This window comes from Apteryx rowi, unplaced genomic scaffold (assembly GCF_003343035.1).
Source record: "Apteryx rowi isolate R43461 unplaced genomic scaffold, aptRow1 scaffold_180, whole genome shotgun sequence".
Classification (NCBI taxonomy): domain Eukaryota; kingdom Metazoa; phylum Chordata; class Aves; order Apterygiformes; family Apterygidae; genus Apteryx; species Apteryx rowi.
In genome coordinates, this window is record NW_020448086.1 from 715,233 (window position 1) to 737,942 (window position 22,710).

The window sequence follows — 22,710 nt, forward strand, 5'->3', positions numbered from 1 at the left end:
TGTCTGTGTGTGCGCGAGTGTGTGTGCGTGTGTGTGTGCATGTGTGTGCCTGTGTGTGCGTGTGCATGCATGTGTGTGTGTGTGCGTGTGTGCATGTGTGTGCGTGTGCGTGTGTGTAGGGGCTCTGTTAATTTACCCCCCCCCCCCCGGGATTGATTTCTGTGCCGGCGGCAGGGCGAGCACACACTGCCTTGCCGGGACGCCCTGGGTGCTGCCTGCGTGGGCTTTGCGCGGGGCCGTGCTTACCATGGTGCCACACCTCAGGGTGCCCGTGGAAGTACGATCCTATGCCGTGGCCAACAAAGCCGGGGCAGACGTGAAAGCCGCCCTGCCGCGCTACAGAGCTGCGGGGGCAAAGAGGACACCATGAAGGAGCACCCTGGACCACCGCCCCCCCACCCCCGAGCCAGCACCGGCCCCTGCCGCACCGGCCCCGGGCACCGGCAGCCCCGTGGGCCCCACGGCCCCTGCCCCGCAGCCACGTCTCCACTCCGAAAAGAAGAGGCCATCAGGACAGGCCGCCATTGTTAGGCTTCAGAGTTAACACCCCTGCCTGCAGAAGCGGGCAGCGTCTAGGTCACCCCTGCGGGCTGGGCAAGACAGCAGCGGCTCGTCCCTCTCCCTTTTGGAGGGCAACCTTCATGGAGGGCATGAAGGTGTCAGGAACTCGTTTTAACGCGGGACAGTGAGCGCGCCGCAAAGCACGGCCGCGGCACCGGCCCAGCAGCCACGCACTCTGCAGCCGCACCAAGCGCGGGGTCGCGCTGAAGCTGTGCGCAGACGGAGGGGTCCCACTGGGGCAGCAGAGCCTTAAAAGCCCTACCGATTCCCTTCCGAAATACTGACAGCACTCAATACTGAAATAGGCTGCAATTCCAGACAACCTGGCCGTGCAAGTTAACAACATTTTTCCAGCGAAGCCATCACCGTGGTACYGCGACCGAACCATAATCGGTTTTTTTTTGGTCCTGTCTGCAAGAGACCCCTCTGCTCCTCCCCAGGGCCGGCTCAGCCCGGCGCCCCCCGCGCTGCTCCACACTGCTCCGCACCGGGGCAGACCTGCCGGGGGGTGACCAGCCCAGGGACCCAGCCGCGAGGGGATCTGGGGGGATCTGGAGCCAGAGTTGCAGTTGCAAGGGAGCAGCCCCCCGCCCATTTCCCCCCCACACCCCTGCAAGCAAACAGGAGCACAGCCAAGAACAGGAAGGCGCTCAGCCTGGCAAGATTTCATCCACGACACTAAAAGCATCATTTGTTTGTCTGAAATCCAGGTAGGCACTTCAACACTTCAGGTCTGTGTGTATCTACACCTTAACAAACGCTTTCTCAGAGTTTGGCTTCAGGAGGATGAGCAGGAAAGTTAAGAAACTCAAAGGTGTAAACTCCTCTCACAGAAATTAAAGCATGTTAAAACCCATGGGGAGGCTCTTACTCAGGTCCAAAGTGGCCTTAGATTGCTGCACATAGCAATCCCTTTGCACACAAGGCTTTACCAACCCTGCTGCACTCGCTCCAGTACCCATGTGTCACAACTCAAGAATTTAATGCCACTGCAATTGAAGTACACGGTGCTCCGCCACCGGGAACCAGGAACCGGAGAGCCGAGTCAGGTCAATGGTTAATAATGCTGCAGTGTTCAGACCTTAAGAGCCTGTTTTAACAGGATTTGTATATTAGCTTTTACCAACCCATCGCCCTAGTGCAAAGACCCATCATATTTCTTTCATTAATTCTGGAAAAGAATGGAAATTTCAATTTTAGCTGTCCCCAAACTCCTAATTATTGGCAAAGAGGGTTACTAATAGGGCTAGAAACTGGGCTTCATTTGGTTGTGTTCATGGTACAGAGTTTTATCTTCTACACCAGTTATGTGGAAAAGTATTGTGCAAGTTTATGCATTGAAGAGTCCTACTAGAGATGCAAAAGCCTTTCCACAGCATGTCATCCCTTTCTTGGCCAAAGAGCCAGCCCGCTGGCTGTTAGGATGCTGAAGACCAAGGAAGAAGCACTGGAAGTGGAGAGGAGCTCGGAAGTCAGGTTACTCAGACACGTACACAGAACAAAACGGGACATCTCTGGTGAGCAAAGCGAGAACAGTGCCAACCGCGCTTCCCATACCCGTGAACTGCTTTACAAATGATCCTCTCAAGAGAGATGGCAGAAGTCATACATGCAGCATGTGCTAAGTTGTTTTTTTTCTTATTCTAAAAGCCCTTTTGCAAAAGCATAAACAAGCCCACTGACTATTCAGCTTTGCTTATGTCCTTACACAGTATCCCAGACCCCTGAGAGAGCAGTCATTTTTTGGGGTGTATTATTTTATTATAGCTTTTTTTCCCCMAAAAAAATTCTTCCACTGTGGCAAGACAGACAGCTTTCTCCTGTGGAGCTACTCTTCCGAGCACCAGCTGCTCTCACCCGGGCCTGGGAAGCTCCGGCGTTCACCACTCCGCTAGTGAACAGGAGAGCGCCAGCGGCAGCCGCTGCTCTCTGGGCCCCAAAGGCAAGAGCGTGGGGGCATAAGACAACATTAAGGCAGTATTCCTGCCTCATCCAGTGAAACAAGTGGCTCTTGTGCAGCTCAAGGCTGAATTCTGCCACTTCCTTGCTGAACAGCTTGAAAACAACTCTGTTGGCATCAGTACTTCAGTGGTTACTGTCTGTGATCAAAATAGGGGAGCTTGGAGCTGACATGGCTTTGACATCTGCACTGACAGGCTCCATCGCTTCCCCTCCTTCCCGCTTACTAACGCCTGCCTACAGAGCTTGGGTATTCTTTACATAAAACGTAACGTGACCAATGAACCTGAAATGACACACACAAAATCTGTGGAGAAAATAAGCTGCAGGTATGAAACCCAGCCACATTCAATCTGGTTTTAATATCTGCACGTGCTTCAGAAGCACCTTACGGTGAATTTCAAAACACAACTATTAGCTTTAGAGTATTCAAAAAATCCTAGCGAGCTCTGTTTCATCCATGCCAAGTTATAATAAAATTCCCAGATTTCCTAAAAAAAGAGAGCACTATAATGCCAGCTACTACTTGCAAAGGTAATTCTGTAATTGCAAATGAATTTGGTGATGCTTGCAGGGAAGAGTTTGAAACACCATTCTGAGGACAGTGGATTGAAGCGTTGGTCCTGGTCAGTCTCTCGGGCCTCCAGGATTCCCAGGCTGTGAAATTTGGAAAAAAAAAATCTGGACATCATGGAGCAGAGCATTTTTTGCATAAAGTTTGCCATGTGCTGCTGACACCAGCTCAGCATTTTGCTCTCACAGTCTCACTGCCCAGCTCGGGATCTGTCAGCAGCGGCCCCTCTTCCCAGCTTTCCCTGGAAGGCAGCCTTGCAGGATTACAGCTCCCGCTCAGCACACTGCTCCAGGGAGACAGGACCAGGGAGCCGGAGGAACCCTGCCTGCAGGCGGGAAAGCCGTGAGTGAGGGCAGCCAGGCTGCCAGCTCGCCCCTGCCACGGGGCACGGCCCAGCCCAAATCCGTACAGAGGCAAGGGCTGGGGCAGCACAGCCACGCATCGCTGACAGCGAAAAGGAAATAAAAGATTCTGGGAATGACCATCGTTAAAAATATCCATTGGCAGCATTTACCATCACACGTTTCGTTCTTCGAGCCATGTCCCATGCTTGGGCAGAGGTGAATTGGACAGGATTAAAAGCATAATGGTCTAATGAGACTGGTACTTGATGTTGTGTTTCGCTGCGACGTGCTACAGCCCAGCRGCGGCAGAGTCAAGAGCACAGAGGGCTGCACCGCAGGCGGCAGGGCGAGGCGAGGCGAGGCGCCGCGCGCAGGATGGCACGGACGGGTGGCAAAGCAGCGCGCCCCAGGGCCAGCTCCGGCCGGGGGCAGCTCCGGCCCAGGGGCAGAGCTTCCCGCTCCCGCGTGGCGGCAGGGGGCTGCTGCGAGGGGGCCGAGCGGCGGCAGGTTGCTGCGGGCTGCGCTGGCTGCTGCGCTCCCCGTACTCTGGAGCCAGCCCGGAAGGGATCTGCGGTGATGGGGACAAACCCCTCCTGCCGGGAAGCTGAGAAGCAGGCGGGAGGCTGCGCACAGGGGCTGGGGCCCCGGGGCGCCTCGGGATAGCCAGCACCCCAGGCCCCAGGCAACCACCACCACCCAGTCTTGGGGTCGGAGCTCCCCACTCTTGGCTAAACGCTTGGGGAAAAACCTGCGTGTCTTTTTCATGCTTTCTTTTGACCCGAATTTTGACGCAAATGCTTTCTCCTCAAGCAGGTGCGGCCCAGTGCTCTAAGCCCCCGCGCCAGCAGCAGAGCGAAGCAGGTGCCGCTGTGAGCACGGGCTGCAGCTCCTGTGCCGTGCCGCCTGGCGAGGCCACGCGAGGCCACGCGAGGGTTGAGCCGAGCGGCGTGGGCGGCGCGGGGGGCCGCGTGGCCCAGGCGGGGCGCACCGCGAACCGACTCCTGGCGACGGACCTTCTTCCCCCTTAATTCTAGCTTCTCTCCCTACAGCTGGAAACTTATCGACGAGGGTCTTGCAGAGCAGCGTGCGATAAGTGGCTGAAGATGCTACACAAGCCTGACCTACACCAGGAGGCAGAGAAAATGCTTGGGAAGCAYGGAGGGAGACAACAGATCTGGGAGAAGGGTTCTCACTCAGGGATCTCTATGATCGCACCATCCTTTTATTTAAACGTGATCACATTTTTCTTAGAAATATTGTTATCAAAATGACCACTGAATGGCACTCTGCTTTTCTTTAATTCTCGAGAACAGTGTGAGCCTAGCCTAGATATGCTCACAATAAAAATATTTATTCTGAACACTACCATATTATCTAATTTGAGAAATTACAAAATTATACTGGGAAAATATTAAAGTATTTTTCTCTTAAATAGTAATCTTAGACTGAGGGAATGCACAAGTTCAGGGATTCCCTGTAATGACAATAAATGTTGAGGTATAATTAGTAATATTTTAGAAAGCCAACAATTGTTTTTTGAAAGAAAGGTACATTTTAGTTTCAAACTGGAACACAAATTACTGTATTTTTCTTACAATAGTGCTGAACTTTTATTTGAGGTTCTCTGTTTCTGAAAGCAGACATGATGGATTGAAATAAAAGATAATTTATTGCAATGCTTACTTTCAAGYGCAGAGAGAAGCAGTGTAATTGTAATTTACAGTAGCTGTCAAGGAAAATCTATCACAGATGACATTAAAATGACTTATTTTGCCTGAGCCACTTATTGTTTAAATGTGCATAATCTGATAGAAACAGATTTTTTTAAATCTGCTTTATATTGTTCTAAATTAATATCAAAACATATACTTATGAGTTAAACATTTTAAACCATTTATTAATACTTTCATCACTACAATTTTTTTCCCAGGAGTTGGAAATTGATTTATTTAACGATATCACGTTTTTTAGCTCTATATACTCACAACACTTTCACATATCTAAACTCGCTGTTTGAAAAGCAGATTTCAAAGTAGACTTGTTTCTATGAAAGAGGAATGTCATAAATGGCAGAAGAAAATAGACCACGGGGCCCAATTCTGTCCCCGCCGGAGATGACCGACAGTTTTGCCATCATCTTTAGTAAGAACAGGTTAGGAAAGATCCAAAAATTTCTAAGCAGAGTAACTCATGAATCCACATAATTTTGTATTTGCAACTTTTAGCTGATGATAAGAAGGAACTGCTATCTACTGAATTCTCAATTTTAGATACCAAGCTTCCAGAACAAAGAACACGTTCGAATATTGAATGCAAACTTACCTCTGTGATATAATCACGGCCAAATCTATTCTAGAAAAGCAAATATTCTGATTATTTGTGATATCTAAGATAGCTTATGTAAATCACTTGAGCATCTTTATAGAAAACACTGATGAAAGAGGTCTAGGCACATTTCCATTCTGATGGGCCTAAATGTTTCCAGCTTACAGGTGCTTTTTCTCAGGTATTTATGTTCTCTAACTCTCCTGAAACTTAAAATTTTGATGTACGTGCACATGTATGTATGTATATACGTATGGAAACACAGAACGACGACTAACCAGAAACCCAGTGCTTCAACAAACCAAGACAATCTTTCAGCAGAGGCAGCAGCAAAGTAGTTCTAAACAAGTCAGCACATTTAAATAGCCTACACGAAAAAATCTGTGAAAATGAAGTTAATGAGCCGGTCTTTCCTGTGCAGTTCTCAGCATCTACTAGTTCTGATTAATCTGCTTTTCAAAGGGGGCGCTGAATATATATTTACACTTTGCAAGTAAACCGACCTCCATAACAACATAGCAAAAATCCAATGTCACTTTGAATTCTCTTCTTTTTCTCCCCCCCCCCTTTTTTTTTTAATACAGCTAGAATTAATGTAGTGAATCTGTAATGAAATGCATTATCCTGCATGGAGGTTTATCAGATTTTCTGACTGAATGCCATGCTTTGCTAGCACTAGCTGGAGTTCACCTGCATGTTGGTGTGGCGTGTGGCTCTTTTTTGTAAAGAGTTAAGTTGAACACAAAAAAAGGGAACAAAGGTCAGCACCCAGCCGCCACTTGAATGTGAGATTTTTCTTTTTATTCCCCTTGATGTATACTAGGCTCTGTGTTATTAGTCTTAATGATGGAAAATTGTAGTGTTGATACAAATCTTTTTTTCAAAGTAGTAGGCGGGAGCTCCATTTGTTAGTAAGTTTTTTTGTGACTAAAAGCCATGGACAGTACATTTATGTAGCAGTAAAAGGCCTAGATGCTCTTTCCATAGCAGAGCTAATTATTCCTACTGTGACCTTACTGATCTACCCTGTTCCTAGTACATCTCATCTGCACGCCTGTTCCTCTGTGTAGATGGTGTCAGAGAATATGAAAAACCCTATAATGAAACCATTTTCATGATGGAGAAAGGCTACTGGAGTTGCACTTGCTACAAAGAGGCTCAATTATATGAGTAATTGTGATAATTTTCTACATTCATAGCCTTCAATGGGGAAAAAAGAATGAGAGCCACAAAGGAAAATTACTTTAACAAGAAAGTACAGAGAGTAAAAATGGAAGAAGAGACAAAAAAAGGGGAAAAAAAAACAGAAAAAAGTTTAAAAAATAGATCTGGAGGGAGGAATAGCAAGACAGGGAGAACAACAGAAATGCTCAAAAAGCCTATGTGCAGCTGTGTTGCACAATTAAATTGAATTTTTTTTCTGCAGTTGATGAATGTGACTACTGCAAATGTGCCTCTGTAGTTAGCTATCATTTGTTGTTCCGTGACAGGAAAAGGATAATTACCTCTCAGAGAGAATCAAAGGCTGACATGCCCTTTAGACACAGCCATGAATGCAGAGCTTGCTCGAATGCTTGAATAAGAATCCAGTGTTCTGTGCCCCCTTCTACTCAAGAATAAATTTTGTTAAAATGCAAGAGCACCACCAGTAAATTTGTTGAACCCTAGGTGTTCAAAAATATGAGGTGCATCTATCGACTCATCCCATTTGCAAAAATAAAACTACATTTTGAATTCGCTTCTATTATATTCATGGACAGTAAGATAGTGAGATATGCATTAAATTTCTTTTCCCAGTAGGGGTCTGATTCAACATTTCCTATGAAAGAACAGAAAGACACTATCCTTTTTCTCCAGGCTAGTTAGCCTATAATTTAAAACTGTCAAAAACACAATTTTATACAAAGTCTTCAATAAAAGCTTCTCAGATACAACCCGAAGAGGTTTTACTAAAGTTTGATTCAGACTCTGTTACAATATTTTTAAAGCTATAAATACATCTAACTGATATTTTGCCGTTCTCTTTTCTCCTTAAAGTATTTGAAGATTTACAAAGAAAAAAAAGGCAGCATCCTTTCAAGGTGACTAAGCCTTGCAGCTTTTAAGTAATCAGAAGGTATTCAGTAGTATGCTGGTCCATTAATAGTCCAGAGAAGTATTGCTTAATGAAATGTATATGATATGTGTCTATTTTTTTTTACAAACATTAAAAAAAAATCTATAGGTACCTTCAAGAAATTAAGYCATATTTTTATTCAAAATCACGAGAAGAGTCACGACTGCATTTATACGAAGGCTAGAACAAATGCAAAATACATCTTAATGTGAGCTCTTTTTTTCCCTATGACATCAGTATGCACCGTTCTTTGCAAGATAAGAAGCTCTTGAGTTAAATATTTTTGTACTTTTTTTTAAACAAAGAGACTTATTTATGTTGACTAATTCCTTTGTAACATTAATTATTGCTAAACAATGAAACAATGGTTTCAAGCCTTCTTACATTGCTAGACAGATGTGGTACAGCTTCACATAAAAATAAAAAATAAACAAAGGCCCACCGCAAATTACATCTCCTAATTGAAATCTGCCTTATGAATATCTCTGACTCTTTCTACAGTTATCTTTCCTGACCCTAGCGTAATTCACTTAAAAAAAAAAAAAAAAAAAATCTCTCTTACCCAAGGAACAACATTATAGCTTGGCAGTTCACATACTGATATCAGACTGAAATGATGGTTTTGAATCATAAAACATGTCATCAGCTTTATACCAAACCACCAATAACCTTTGTGCCACTTGCCAGCCCTCCCTTTACTTGTCACTGTCTGGCTTACCTGATTGTGTTCCCAATTACCGCAAAGGCAGCCCCCGGTCTGCAGGCTGCAATTGCTTCAGCTCGGCATTTCCTGGCAACCTCCACTAACTTTTGCCCAGATTTATCCACATTGCCCACCAAAAAGGTTTCGGAAGTGTCACCATGGTAGCCATTGTAATACACCTAAACGTATGCAGAAATGTAAAGACATTTTCTTGGTTTGCATTCAGAAACGGAGCTTCTCCGTAATTAAACCCGCTCTTTCTAGGAACGAGCTATATATTGTAACGGGCAGATTGTGGGGAAGCTGTATTTGCTAGAATGAGACGGGAAAAGCAAGAGATTAGAGGGTAGAGAGGAAATGCCCTTTGCAGTGCCAACTATTAAAAAAAAGAAAAAGGGTGCGAGAGGACCACAAGGTGCACCGGCTTTGGGAATTAAACACAAGGAAGGAGGCTAATGGGCTGGGACGGCCTCGCGCCCCGTCCCCGTCCCCATCCTGGCACGGCACTCCCGGGGTGAGCCCAGGGGCCGGGCGGGCTTTGGGGGGTGGCTGGGGCTCGCGGCCCCCGCAGCGAACGCCCCGGCCGGTGTCAGGGCACCCGCCCAGCGGCCGGATCGAGCGTGCAGAGCCAGCCTCACCTCGGGGGYGACACTCACCACCTGCCCTCCCGCGCCTCCCACCTCCATTTTCCATTTAAACAATAACGCTGCATTAACACTGGACTTTATGTTTAATTTCCAAAGGCAAATTTTGAAAGAGAATAAAATATTGCTCTGGCACTGTGAAGGTTCATGCACTGAAAACACAGCACCTGGGTGAATTAATTAGGTACTGTGTGTGTGTATATATATATATATTTTTTTTTTTTGGACGGTTTCACAGGTGTTAAACTCCAGCTCTCCCAAAATCCTCTTTCAGGCGCAGAAAGCCCTTGCTCTGCACTATGGAGTTTTGCAATGCCGCATTAAAATGGGTTTGGCAGCTCTGCAGTACTGCGGCCAGTCACATACTTGTTAGACCGAGCCAAATTTCCCTACGGAAAGACAAATTATAACGGTGCACAGCTCTGATCTTCTACAGTTTTCTTCCTCAAACAGTGGGCAACTACCCCTCTAGGACTAGTAACTCACCAAGCTCGAGGCACCGAACTTTTGCCACTTGTAAGCTTTTGGGAAAGAAAGACTCGCATCTTTCCGGTCTACTCCAAACTAAAAAAATTGGCTACAGACCACTTATTCCAACATCAGGTTTGTGTTCAGATAGAGATTTCAAGAAAATGCAGGCAGTTACAAGTGAGCAGTGTTTAATGAAAGCTGGATGTCAATAAAGGCCCAGCTGAGTTGTCACTGGCTCCAGCGGAGAGCAGTCGTGCTCCCCCCGTCCTATGCCTTGCTCTGCCAGCCAGGAGTGTTACCAAAACTTGTCATAATTACATGCCTGTTGGGCAGGTTTTGCTCCAGCTAGTTCATATATAAACTGAACTACTTTATTTTTATCTCTAACAACTACAAAACTGTAAAAAAAACCCAAAAAACAAAAAACAAAAAAACCCTGCAAAAATGAATACAAATTTAAAACATAGTAGAACTTAAAAATAATTAGATTTACTGTAGCCCATCTACTGCAATCACATATTTTTGACATTAAAAAACTACAACCATAGTAAACTATAGTTGTAGGTTATTAATGTCACAGCAACTATAACACACTAATTCCTTAAAAGTCAAAGAAAAATTCAACTTGTATGAAATGTTACTTGGTAATGACTGGCTGGAAATTGTACTATGCTGCGGATTCAGTGATGCATAATGCTTTTGTTTCTATGCTTAAATACATTTTAAAGGCTACATGATTCAAGCCAATAAAGTACCTATTTCATCTATGAAATTCTACCATCTTAATTGTGCAAAAATAGATTTTCTTCAAATAATTTGTAGTGTGACATGTTTACACTTAATAACTTGAATATTATTCAATCATTTTATAGAATCTGTACAAAATTGTAAATAATTTGTTGCAGAATATTTCCTTTGATTTTTATTCTGTCCACCTGTGAAGTGTCCCAATTTTTCTCATTAAATATAAACTAAGAGATCATTTAGCAACACTGCAAAGAAATAGTTTTTGCTCAGATATTTTGGAACTGAACAATTACAAAAGACAACACAGTTCACTTTTCAATGCTAAAAAATCTTAACAAAGATAATCAGGAATTCCTACTCTTGCAGGAACCTTCAAGTTCACGGGCACTGAAGATTTATTTTATTTTATGAGGTTAATCAGAAAACAATTCAGAATATATTTTGAAAAGATCACTAACATTTATTCAGACATTATTTGTAAAGCAGAGTGGATAAAATATGCATGCCATATTAATGTAAAAAATGTTGGTTAAGTTTATCATGGAAAAAATCTGTGATATGAATCTAAACAATTTTTCGGTCTAGGGAGTCATTATTATCTTGACAGCTAAAACAAAAAACTCAAATGAACTTTAATGAGATACAAAGAAATCAGATGTTAACCCTTAGCTGCCGCAAACTGATTTAGTCTAGTAAAATGAGCAAAGCTATGCCAGTTCACCAAAGTAAAAATTTTGGCCAAAATATACTTAAAAAATGCTAGATCACACTGTGTAAACCTGATAGGACAGACATCTACAATTAAAAAGTATAGAAAAGGGGAAGAATTTAGTAAGACAAGTAAAAAAAACAGTGCTGGATCACACACGAGTGTGCCATGGGGAAAAGGTCACTGACCCTGATTTTAATGCAAAGAAGTATTTAAAAAAGCTTGAATTCCATGGTGAGAGGTAGGGTCCACTGGAGATTTCTTCACTTTTGTCAGTATGAAATTTGGCCCATGGAAAACAGTATCAAGTTATCAAGAGGTTCTTTAATGATTAAGAAAGCTTGTTCTTATGAAATGCTGCTCTCTTGCATGTCACATATTATTGAGAACTAATGGTAGAATTCAAAAGACATCTGTGTTCGTATTAGAAATAAATAGCTAGCACTTTGGGAAAATAAACACATTCAACTGTAAAAAGAAAAAAGCTTCTGCAAGGCACGATTAATTTTTGTTTTCTAAATGAAATTAGAATTAGGCTTCCAGTTTCCAGATTGTCTTTTTCTTAAGAAAATCCAGCCAGTCTTTATTTAAATAACTGTAATTGACCCTTTCGCAGAAATATTAAGCCCCCGTTATATCACACTATTTCTGTTTCTGCGTAAAGGGTTCAGGGCTTTTATACCAGAAATGGAACACAACACTACCTTCAGGGATTTTAATAAATGTAGGGAACACTGCTAGCAAAAGAGTTGCTGTCCAAATAGACTGACATACACAGGCCAATGTAGCCTCTAATGACAGAGTAAGATAATGACAGGCCCCACTCAAAATCAGCAGGAAGAGGAAGATCAATCTTGGCAGAGTGAAGGAAAAATGCTGGCTTTTTTCATGTTAGCTCATCTCATACATATCTATCTTCAGCTGCTGCCCAGTACTGTGGTGCTCTGCATTAACTACACAGTGGATCAATAACAATTACACCTTCTCAAAAACATGACACATAGCGGGATTGGGTTGACATTTCACTTAGGCCAACATTGATCTCAGTGCATCTGATTCCAGTCCTAAATTCAAGTCAGGCCTGGGTCTAGCTGGAATAAACACATAGTTAAAAACAAAAAAGGAAACCAGCTGCTTGTGCCTTGGCTTAGAAGTAAACAGCACATCCATCTGCGCGCTCCACATTTTCAATCTACTATTCTTCCTGTTGCTACTAGTGATTCTAAAGTTGATCAAAGACTATTTTTTATATGAATTACTCACCGTGACATCAATGTTGATAATATCTCCATCCTGAAGAGGTCGACTGAAACATAAACAGAAAAAAAAAATAATGGTGACAGACAGTTCCCAACAAAGAGAATATAAGAATAAACACCTAATGACACATACATAAAAAATCAGGGGGTAGATGTTTTGTGATGGAAGAAGGCAGAGGCAAACAGAATAACCATTTTTAATGTTCAGCTCTCACTACTTAGAGAACAAGTGTAGCTGAATATAAAATAATGAGAAACAACTAGCAGAAAAACATATCAACACCTGAAAATCTACTATTATATTTATTCTTTTTCTCTCACTAGGGTTCATATTTTACTTTGTGAATAGCTGAATGTATTGCAAATAATAAAAAGGCACATAAATTCAAATATATTTATTCCTTAGCCTATATTTGTTTTGCTGAGGAAAAAAATCAGAATTCTTCTCTGTACTGTACCCTTTTCAGACACTAAACTCTAAAGGCGTTATGCTATGTCTTTTAAGTATCTGGACAAACAGGATATTATTTCTGTCTTTCTAATTTACATACATTCCTGTAACATCTATTAGCACTGTATTGTAAGATGACATGCGTCTGCAATAGGTTTATCTATGACATTTAGGTAAGCTGAAATATGTTAAATATTAAACAGCAATTTATTAATTTCAGCTTAACATTTCAGTTTCCGGCAGTAAAATGTATATTATTAGGGAAATACCTGTCAGGAATACCATGACATACCACGTTGTTTACAGAAGTACAGACTGATTTTGGAAAACCTCCATAGCCCAGAGGGGAAGGATAGGCATTCTGTCTGATTATTTCATGATGAACAATGGAATCTATTTCTTCAGTTGTCATGCCAACCTAAAATATCAAATGTAAAATTCTGTTAAAAAAGCCACGATAGTTTCTCATATTTACCGAATGTGATTGCAGCCAAGTGTTTCAATGAAATCTTGCATGTTTCAAATATTCTGCTTTGATACAAAACACTAAACTCTCTGATATATTTATTGATACATTGGACTATTTTTTAAAGAGAAAAAGGTTTTAAATCAAGCATGCAGTAAAAAAGAGCACTCAAAGGTTGCTAGAAAACCTAAAATACTGTCTACTTCCTTCCCGTTCTTTTTTCCACATTTGTTTTCTCAAAGACATGAATTTTCTATGGCATCTTGGTTCACTTGCTGCTGTAGAAATGCCTGGTTTTAATGCTTCCAGTCTTTTAAAACACATTACTTTTCCTTTTTATTTGTAAAAGAAAGGATCTTAATTCTTATAACTGCCCAGTACACATACCATTACGTACTTGTGTATTTTATGAAATTGTTCTCCAAGTATTTTTAAAAGTATTTTATAAAAGGTTTATATATTTGGGATCATATCTTGAAGATATTTTACTTAAAGTTGTCATAGCCTGGGCCACCACAGTGAATCTACATGCTCTTATCTATAATTTTTAGAAATGTTAATTTTTATGCTTGATGTTTTCTAGATTTGTCTTTTTCTCCCAATTTTATACAAAGAAAAACCTCTCCTAAATCATTCAACCATTTTTTGATTATCAGTGGAGTGGAAAATGCACATGCTTAGAACAATATTCTTCTAGCTATTCTTTTGGATTGACTCTGTCTCTGAAATGGTTAGAGCTGAAATTTGAAATTTGGTGGAGAAACCTCCCTCATTGAGAAGAAGTGCCTTTGAGGGTTCCTGTGTAAATTGGTTTTGATTTGAATGAGTTTTGAGCCTTTGAAAATCATACTTCGTATACATACACTACAGTGACTATGATTTTTGAGGACTTTTTAGTCACATTTGGAACATAGGCAGGCTGTGGCACAGAAGGCATACTTCACCATATACTGAAATATTCAGTGATCATGCACAGTGAGTAAAACCGAGTGCCTTTGTCTCCTGTGCTGAGGACAAAACTAGGTCTATTTGCTCTGCTTGCACCTTGTTTGGCCGGACAGACACAGGACAACTCCCTGCTCAAAAGCGGGGCTCAGGGTGCCCGTGCAGCCACCTGGCCTGGCGGCAGCCGTCGCACCTGGCAAATCACAGCTTTGGACACTCAGCAGACAGATCTGAACCATCTCTACGGGAGTCTTGCATGCTACAAAAAGCTCTGCTTTTAGTGGTATCTGTTTTACTTCTAATGGAGCTTTTGCTAGCTGGGCAATGTTGGGGAGGCACCTACTGTGCACCTCACCCCTCATCTGGGACAGGGCAATCTGCTGGTATCTAACAAAATATTTCCATGTTGTGGAATGTGATGTTTTATTCCCAATGTCCCAAAACCTAGGAAAATGCTATCACATATAATACCAGACTGTATTTTTAAGTCCAACAGGTAGCAAAATGGTAATATCAGAAACACATGTTCCCCAAACATTGCTTCCACGCATTAAAATACCACCGTTGTTATACTGGGGTTATTACTGCCATCGCGCAAAACGTGGGCAAGCGCTCCTTTGGAGCACTGCGTGCGAGCCCTGTTCAGGCAGACAACAGGGACCAGTGGAGGAATGGGGCTCTTCGGATGAAATAAGAATGCAGAGTTTACCTTAGGAGGACAGACTGAAAGAGCCTGGATTGTTTAGTCTGGCACAGCAAAGGCTATAATAGCGCTATTACCGCATGGAGGGGACAGATTCAAGGAAAGGCAGGAAGCTGTTTAATTTAAAGAGCGGTGTTGGCACAAGAACAAATGGGTATAAACTGGCCATGTGCAGCTTTAGGTTGGAAATTAGAAGATGCTCCCTGTTGACGAGAGAAGTCTTTGGGACAGCCTTCCAGAGCTGCGTTGGCCAAATATCCACAAGCGTAAAGGGAACTCACCACATTTCTGAAAATGGGCTCTGGGCAGTAGACTCAGCAAGGCAAGCGCAAGCACTTGCTGCCTCCCCTGCCTGCAGTCTCATGTTCCTGCTCATGTACTTCTTACGTAAGACAAGCTCCTTCTCTAAAGCATTAGCTACATGCATGTAGCACCTCTGCTGTTTCATTTGGCACATGCTACGAACACCATAATCTATCCTGTGCTGCATACATATGCATGATAACGACAAAGTGGTAGGGAAAAACTGCTCTCATGCACTCTGGGTCAAGGCCCTGCTCCTTCAATGTCCCCACCCTACAAGTATGCGTCCTTAGCTTTACACGAGTAAGTAGGCTTTATTGTACTGGGAATGAATTACATGTGAAAAAGTTACACATTCATGAGCATTTGTAAGATTAAAGCCTCAGGCAGTTTTGCCACTGGTCACCCCAATTCCAGAATTAAACCTCTGGGAGATAACTGAAGGAAAAAGGCACAGTAAACCAATAATTTTTCCCCTTTTAAGGCAATGGCATCGACCTACAGTTCCCATCTATCTCTGCATCTCATAGCTATTCAACCCATTTTACCCTATTCAGTATGCTATTACATGAAATATCAAGGCAAGGCTAAAAAAGCACTCCTTCATCTGCAAAAACTCATAGTAGGCTCCTCCCAGTACCTTTTTACTTGGGAGGTACCCCAAAAAGCATACTGTAGAAGCATTATTGGAAACCATGAGGCTTTATTATCAATGCACTCTGAAAAATTGTATGGAATTTGGCAGCTCTTTTTTTCAACAGCGATTCTCAACCTTGTGGTGCGCCAGACCACGTGAGACACCGGGAGGAGCAGGAGGATGGACGGGAAGGGAGGAAGCAGCCCAGCCCTTCGGATTTACAGACACACAGAGCAGAAAAGCAGAAAGCATGAGGAGGATCTGCCATGAAAACATGTATCATGGGCCTTATGAGAAACTCATGGCATTTGGCAGAATTCAAACAGAGAAAGAGAGATTACAGATGGACAGAGATTGCACCTGAACCAGCGACTGACTGGAATTAAGTATTTCATGGGTCTAAAATACAGACATAATTAAACAAGCATATTATGGACCGAATCAAAAGTTATGAAATCCCTCTGTTTTCATATCTGACTTAAAAGAAAGTTGGACACACATTAAAGGAAAGTTTAAAAAAAAAAAAAAAGGCAGAATAAAAAAGCCCCAAACTACTGAAAGCATAAAAGACATCCAAGCTGTTATGGGACTTATGTAATTGTTACCTTTAAGCCCTTTCCAGCCAGAAGTAGGATACGACGGGCCAATTGACAAGCTTGACGAAGCCCTTGAATCTGATCTTCATTCTTAATTTCTATGTCGTCTCCCCAGTCTGGTACAATGCCTGTCGTCACATAGTCTGGCTTCTTTATGTGCTTGGAGAAAAAGGATTGAAAATGAAGATCAGAAAACTGAGCATGACAATGGGATCATTTTCTCAGATACTGCCTCCTGCTTCATGGCAGCTTGCCCTTTCTGTCCTGCTATCGACCTTCCTAAGCCATCAGGGCAAACCCTCAAGGCTGCCTCAGTATTTCTTCCACTGCCCTTTTGAACTTAACATTGCCTGTTACTACTGACTTACAGAGTCTGTTAACCTTCCACTACTGAAATCCCAGATACTGCTGCAGACTTGCAGCACAAATAGGTTTAAGTTTTAAAACTCTGAGAGGAAGACTTAAAAACTCCTCATTTTCTTCTGCACAAAGCGGCAAATTTTATACAAAAGTTATCTGAACACTTTAACTGGATGGACAAACATACAGAATTAGGCTCAGAATTAAAACTGATGAAACAGTTTCTTGATCAGACGAAACTCCTATTAATTTCCATGAGATTGTTTTTTGATTAAGAACTTCAGGATTTAACTTATTTTAACTTAGGATTTTTACTTATTAACATAGTTCATATGCTGCAACTATATTTGCCCATTTACAACACCATGCAAGAGTTTCCCAATTTACTCTGTCAAGGAAAGTGCGACAAACTTTTTTTTTCCTACAAAAAGTTTTCAGCCTTCATACATATGTAAAATTCCATTTCTGATTTTTTTCTTTTTTTTAAATCCACAATAGTTTCAGGCCAAGTATATAACAGCACACTAATAATAACAGTAACATCTTTCACAAAGAGCAAAATGTGCTTTGCAAGGATTGCGGGCTGTTTTACCAGCCACAGGGAAGAGTCACTGCAGCCATCCCAATGGCTCCATCGACCACCGGGAGACTTTTGCCACCGACTTCACAAGCGACAGAACCGAGCTGGCCGGGCAGAACAAAGTGGCCACTTAGGCTGGACACAACCAGCCCAAACAACAGGGCAGTGTAGGAGTGAAGAGCACTGGTGTAACCGATTAACTCTAGAGGGATGTTAAATAGCGAGACTATTGTTACTCCTACTGGTATTTCATCACTTCTACTCTCATAAAAAAGYGTAACTGGATCTTTGGCGAACTCACATCACCAGAATTTCAGATTTACATTTCATTCAAAATAATGGCACATTGACCCAAACAGCATCCTGTTGCAACACTTTAGGACTAAATTTAGAAGAAAAAAAAATACATTTACTGGGTTACCAGCTCCATAAACTGCAGCACCCTCATTCTGCCTTGGAGGGTACTTATCCAGTAACTGCTGAGATCTGACCCTGCTGACTTGTAAGAGCTGCTAAGGCAGAAGTGCAAAGCAGAGGACATATAAATGTCTATGCGCACAGTTTCACGCCAAAATCTTGAAAAAAATCCCCATGTCATTTCAATACCATTTCTGCCATACTCTGTATAAAGTAATATCCTTCTCCTCAGATTTTCAGAGCTGAAAATATGACTGATTTCAGACAGTCTGAGCATTGTAATCTGCGAAGATTACTTTTCAGTATGATGATATATTTCTTCATCTTTATCCTAAAAGAAGCATCTAAATATAGAAAAATAAGTTTGTAAGTTCTACAATTTTTAAACCTTTGAAAATGTGTAAAGGACTTAATCCTATGTTTGCCCTGCACACAGTGCTTCCAGTTTCTTAGGTGGAAGAGCCCTATATCCAACATCCTTCTCTGCTTTCCTATTTAACAACTTTTTAGTATTTCTGGCCCATGAAAATACTCTATATTTTGCATAACAAATCTATAATACAATGAAAAGTAAAATAAAAATAAGTAAATATACATCCTGAAAAGCACTATTTAAAAAAGGTATTTGCTTTTTTTGGCTACAGGAAAGATACTAAGCAGTTAAGCTATATGTTGTAATTAAAGCAAAAAATGGAAAACAGAGGTGGAACACTTGTTAAAATCACCTGGGGAAAGGAATTATTTGGCTCAAAAAGTAAATAAAAATATATCTTGCCAGAAAAAAAAAAGGTAACTTAGGGCCAATAAAGGCTGGTTTAGAACGCGTGATAGGGGTTCAGGGGAGCTGCCAGCAGGTATTACACATTCTCAACCTGAATCAGACATAACCAATTAACAAAACCTTCAGCAAGGTATAAACATTTTAGAATTAACTTGCTAAAGATTTATATAGAAAAGGACTCCGATGATCATGAATGACTCCCGTTAACTTTTGCTAGAGCTGTCTATACTTGTCCAAAAGGAGAACCTGGACACAAAGTGTGAAGTGCTGACAGATGATTATAATATTCCACGTTTATAGTACTGTAACTTAACAAGCCCCAGGTTTCAACGCCCCCATAGCTAGAAACATCACTCTGTTTAACGTGGTAGGAGCTGAAAACTTCTCTCGCCAGTGCTCCTATTTCAAACACCAAACCAAGCAAGGTCCAAATACCAAACCCATCACAGGATGGAGAGCCAAACTCCCTGCTGTTGGACAAGCAACATACTGCATCGCTCCTGCAGTCAACCTCTATATTGACTGGAAACAGATCAGATAATAGAAATGGCAGTACCTTAGGAACTGGGTGAGCTGGAGAAACTGTAGCTGGCCAAACTATGCTATAAGCAGCATTTCTTCGTCCCTGAGAAAAGAAGCATCTTCTTTGTTGGTTGCTTGCCTGCCCGCGCAAGTAGGCAAGCTTGAGCGGTGAAGGAAAAATCCTATGGCAGCCACTCGCAGAACCTGTTAATAGAGAGGTTAAAAATGGTTAAAAGACTTTTACTAGCACATTACAAACTGCGAAGTATACAGAAAGAAAGGCACCATGCAAAACAAACTGCAGAATGCCAGGCACTAGCCAAGGGAAGCTCAAAAAGCTATATAAATCTCACACCTTTAAAGTGAATATTAACACTGAAAAGCAATGAGAACAAAAAACTCCCCAAACAATACATCAAAACTTTATAGACCTATTTAGGCCTATTTTGGTTCAATGCATTAAAAAGTTGYGTGGGTAAATTCCCCAAACCTTACAAGAAGAGCTGACGCTCTACCTGGGCCCGGTTTGTAGCAATTTGGCTAGAAGCCACATGGTTCAAGGGTGGGGGAAACATAAATAAGGGACAATAGCCAGATATTACGAGATAAAAAATGCTGTAGCATTGATATTTTGGACAACATTTTCATCTGTGTGTCTGCTGAACTGGTCACACATTTGAGCACAGCCAAGTGAATGCTGCTCCAGTCTCCTGCAGTAAGGCACAAAGAATGGGGTTCAATTCGTTATAACCTCCTGCCTATCAGGGAACATAACAAACTTCAAGAAACATTTTTAATCTTGCCCAAAGAGGCAAGTGAAGGGATTAAATTTTGTAATAGATGTGGAATATTTAAATTATATTTCCATTTAATTCACACGGAAATTTAGGATAATGCAGTTTATCAGAGTATTTATTACCCAAACCTAGTTGCTGTGCAATGGTACGTTTTGCAGAAAAAAATGGGCATTCAGGCATGTACGTCAAAAAAGCAACAGAAACAAAATAATGCCTCACAAGAGACAACACCAGCACCAAAACACAGCAATATACCATATTCATAAAGATTATTTATGCTGCCCAATTAAAGAATAAGTAAACATAGTGAACACTTCCATTACTTAAAAATTCTATAATCTAAACAGAGGTTTGTTTTTGAAACACGATGGAATAAATTTCATGTAATAGTTATGCTGCTTTTGAAAAATGTCATAGGTATTCAAATACAAGAGCAATCTTTCGTGGCAAGTAACCAATACAAATAATAACTCTTTAGTTAAAAGAAACTGTTTTGATTTAAACAGAGATAAGTAAACATTTTTAAACCATAAAAAATAAGAAATTTATCTACTGCGTGCTTTTAACTGATGCAAATAAAAATCTCTGTAAAAATTATCAGTATGATTATTATTTTTTTTAGGAAAATTGTTTCTTCCATATCTTGTAGGCTTTTACTTTATTGTACCTTCCTTTCTTTTGGATGCATTTATTGTGTCCAGATGCAGAAAATATCCTTCCACGCGTACACTTGGCTTCAGAGACAGCCCTTTTACAGCACTCCACGCTATATAGGAGATTTGAGCTCTGCATCTTTTTCAGAGCACCAAAATGCAGAACGAACGACAGTGCTGAGCGAGGTTTGCCCTGGCAGCGTTCACGCTCGTCTCTGCTCGCTGAGCAGCGCTGAGGGTAAGCAGCAAGGTCTGAACTGGCGCAGCACCTGAAAGGCCCTAGCGAGCTTTGCTCACTGCAGGCAGATCTCTGCTGCCGCTTCAAACTGTTCACAAGCAGCAGCACCTTCTTGTCCGATGCACAACAAACTTCTAGCCCAGCTGAGGCGCCCAGCGGGGAAGCACCTCCCGGAGCCAGAGGCACCCGGGGAGCGGGCAGCGGCGCCCAGGCTCTGCCGGGGCGGCAGCGCTTCGGYCGGCAGAAGTGGCAGCGACCAGCCCGCCCGGCTCCTGCGCAGCCGGAGGCGTCTGCACGCAGCCTCGGAGCGGCCCTACAAACGTGCTCAAACGCGGAGCCACCCGCGTGGTTAGCTAAGGCCCATGCCCAGCAAGCCTTCGTCCGTGAGGAAGAGGTGCGCGCGCGCCGCTTATCCGACAGCAGGACTCCAGCTGTTCTCTTGCGGACGTTAAACCAGTTCACGTCCCTGGGCGCACGTCTATCAGCTGTCCCCCGCTCAGAAGGGACACCGGCTTATTTGGAACAACATTTTTACCTCTGTTCCCCCAAAGATACGCTGGAAGTGTTGTCATGAGATAATGTGATAATGAGGTACTGTCGTCTGCTGTTCTTCTACTAACTACTCATTATAAACCAGGCGCACACAAAAATATCTACTACTTGAACAGGTGAAATGCGACAACCAAGTAAATATCACTATAGTATAATATGACTCCTAAAATAAATCTTKAGAATTATAAACATAGGATAACTAACCCTTCATTTGAGATATAAAAAATTACAAGAGAAAATATCCTCCTTCAAAGTAAAAATAAAGTAGCATTAAAATATAATGAAGTTACTGTTTTATAATGGAAAACTGGACTCCATGCACACACTTCCTTCCTTAAGAAAGCCTTCTTAATGTCTCCATATCTTTTATTTTTAAGCTCTCATATTTGCAGCTAATTTGATATAGCAACATCATCAATCACCAGAGACAGGAACAACTGGCTGTATGCTGCAAGGCTTGGCCACATGCTGCCTCCTCCCCGTCCCTTCCACCTACCCAAGCTTTTGTCAGCGTCCTATTTACTTCTACAATGCTGGAGCTCAAGCACAAGCTTTATATTAAGCTTTCTGGCCTCTAAACATGTATATTAACTACTGTAAAATATTTCATAAGTGCAGGGTGTATGTCACTTCCAGTGGACATGACATCCGTCAGGGAGAGCTCAGCGTCTGAAACTGGCAGCGTCATAACACCCAGAGCATCACAGGGAGGGCGCAAAGTTGGCCAGTTACAGGTTTCTTTTCTTCCCCAGAGGTAAAGCTGTATCATTTGCCATCAATAACAGAATATTTATTATCAGCTGCAATAATGAGAATTATTACCAGTGTTTCAGAAATCACATCAGCACCTACTATGTCCTGAGCACAGAAAACTGCAGACAACTGCGGCCCTGACTCCAGAGCGAATCACACTGTGCAATCTGTACGCGTGTACGTGCTGCTGGAGCTGCTGGATTCCTCAGCATACCTTCTATACTTTAATTTGTATTAATAATATAAATATGCACTGTGAGCTTTTGTGAATTACCAGATGAATTTATCTTTTATGGAAATTACATTTCCTTTTCTTTTAATCGAATCAGCCAAAGGGGTTGAATACAGAATTCAAGTATGATGATGGGTGGGAGCATTTTAAGTGACTGATTTTGCAGCACAATGTGCCCTATATTTATTAGCCTTTTACTCTAGGTCTATTTTAATTGTTATCTGTTCATGCATGCTACACTATATAATGAAAAGCTCCCATTTCACTTACTGAGTAGGGAGTTTTTTATGTGTATCTCTATTAATGACCCTT

General features: G+C 42.0%; 1 protein-coding gene across 1 annotated transcript in view; it reads right to left on the reverse strand.

The window, feature by feature from the left end:
- METAP1D (methionyl aminopeptidase type 1D, mitochondrial) overlaps positions 1-22,710 on the reverse strand; it is a 49,073-nt gene that overhangs the window by 2,741 nt on the left and 23,622 nt on the right. Inside the window, exons 2-7 of the mRNA XM_026061448.1 lie at positions 19,208-19,377; positions 16,523-16,672; positions 13,133-13,281; positions 12,417-12,459; positions 8,598-8,761; positions 247-344 (exon numbers count right to left, since the gene is read on the reverse strand). Coding sequence (XP_025917233.1) covers positions 247-344; positions 8,598-8,761; positions 12,417-12,459; positions 13,133-13,275 — 448 coding nt within the window. The 5' untranslated portion in view covers positions 13,276-13,281; positions 16,523-16,672; positions 19,208-19,377. The remainder of the gene's footprint in view (positions 1-246; positions 345-8,597; positions 8,762-12,416; positions 12,460-13,132; positions 13,282-16,522; positions 16,673-19,207; positions 19,378-22,710) is intronic.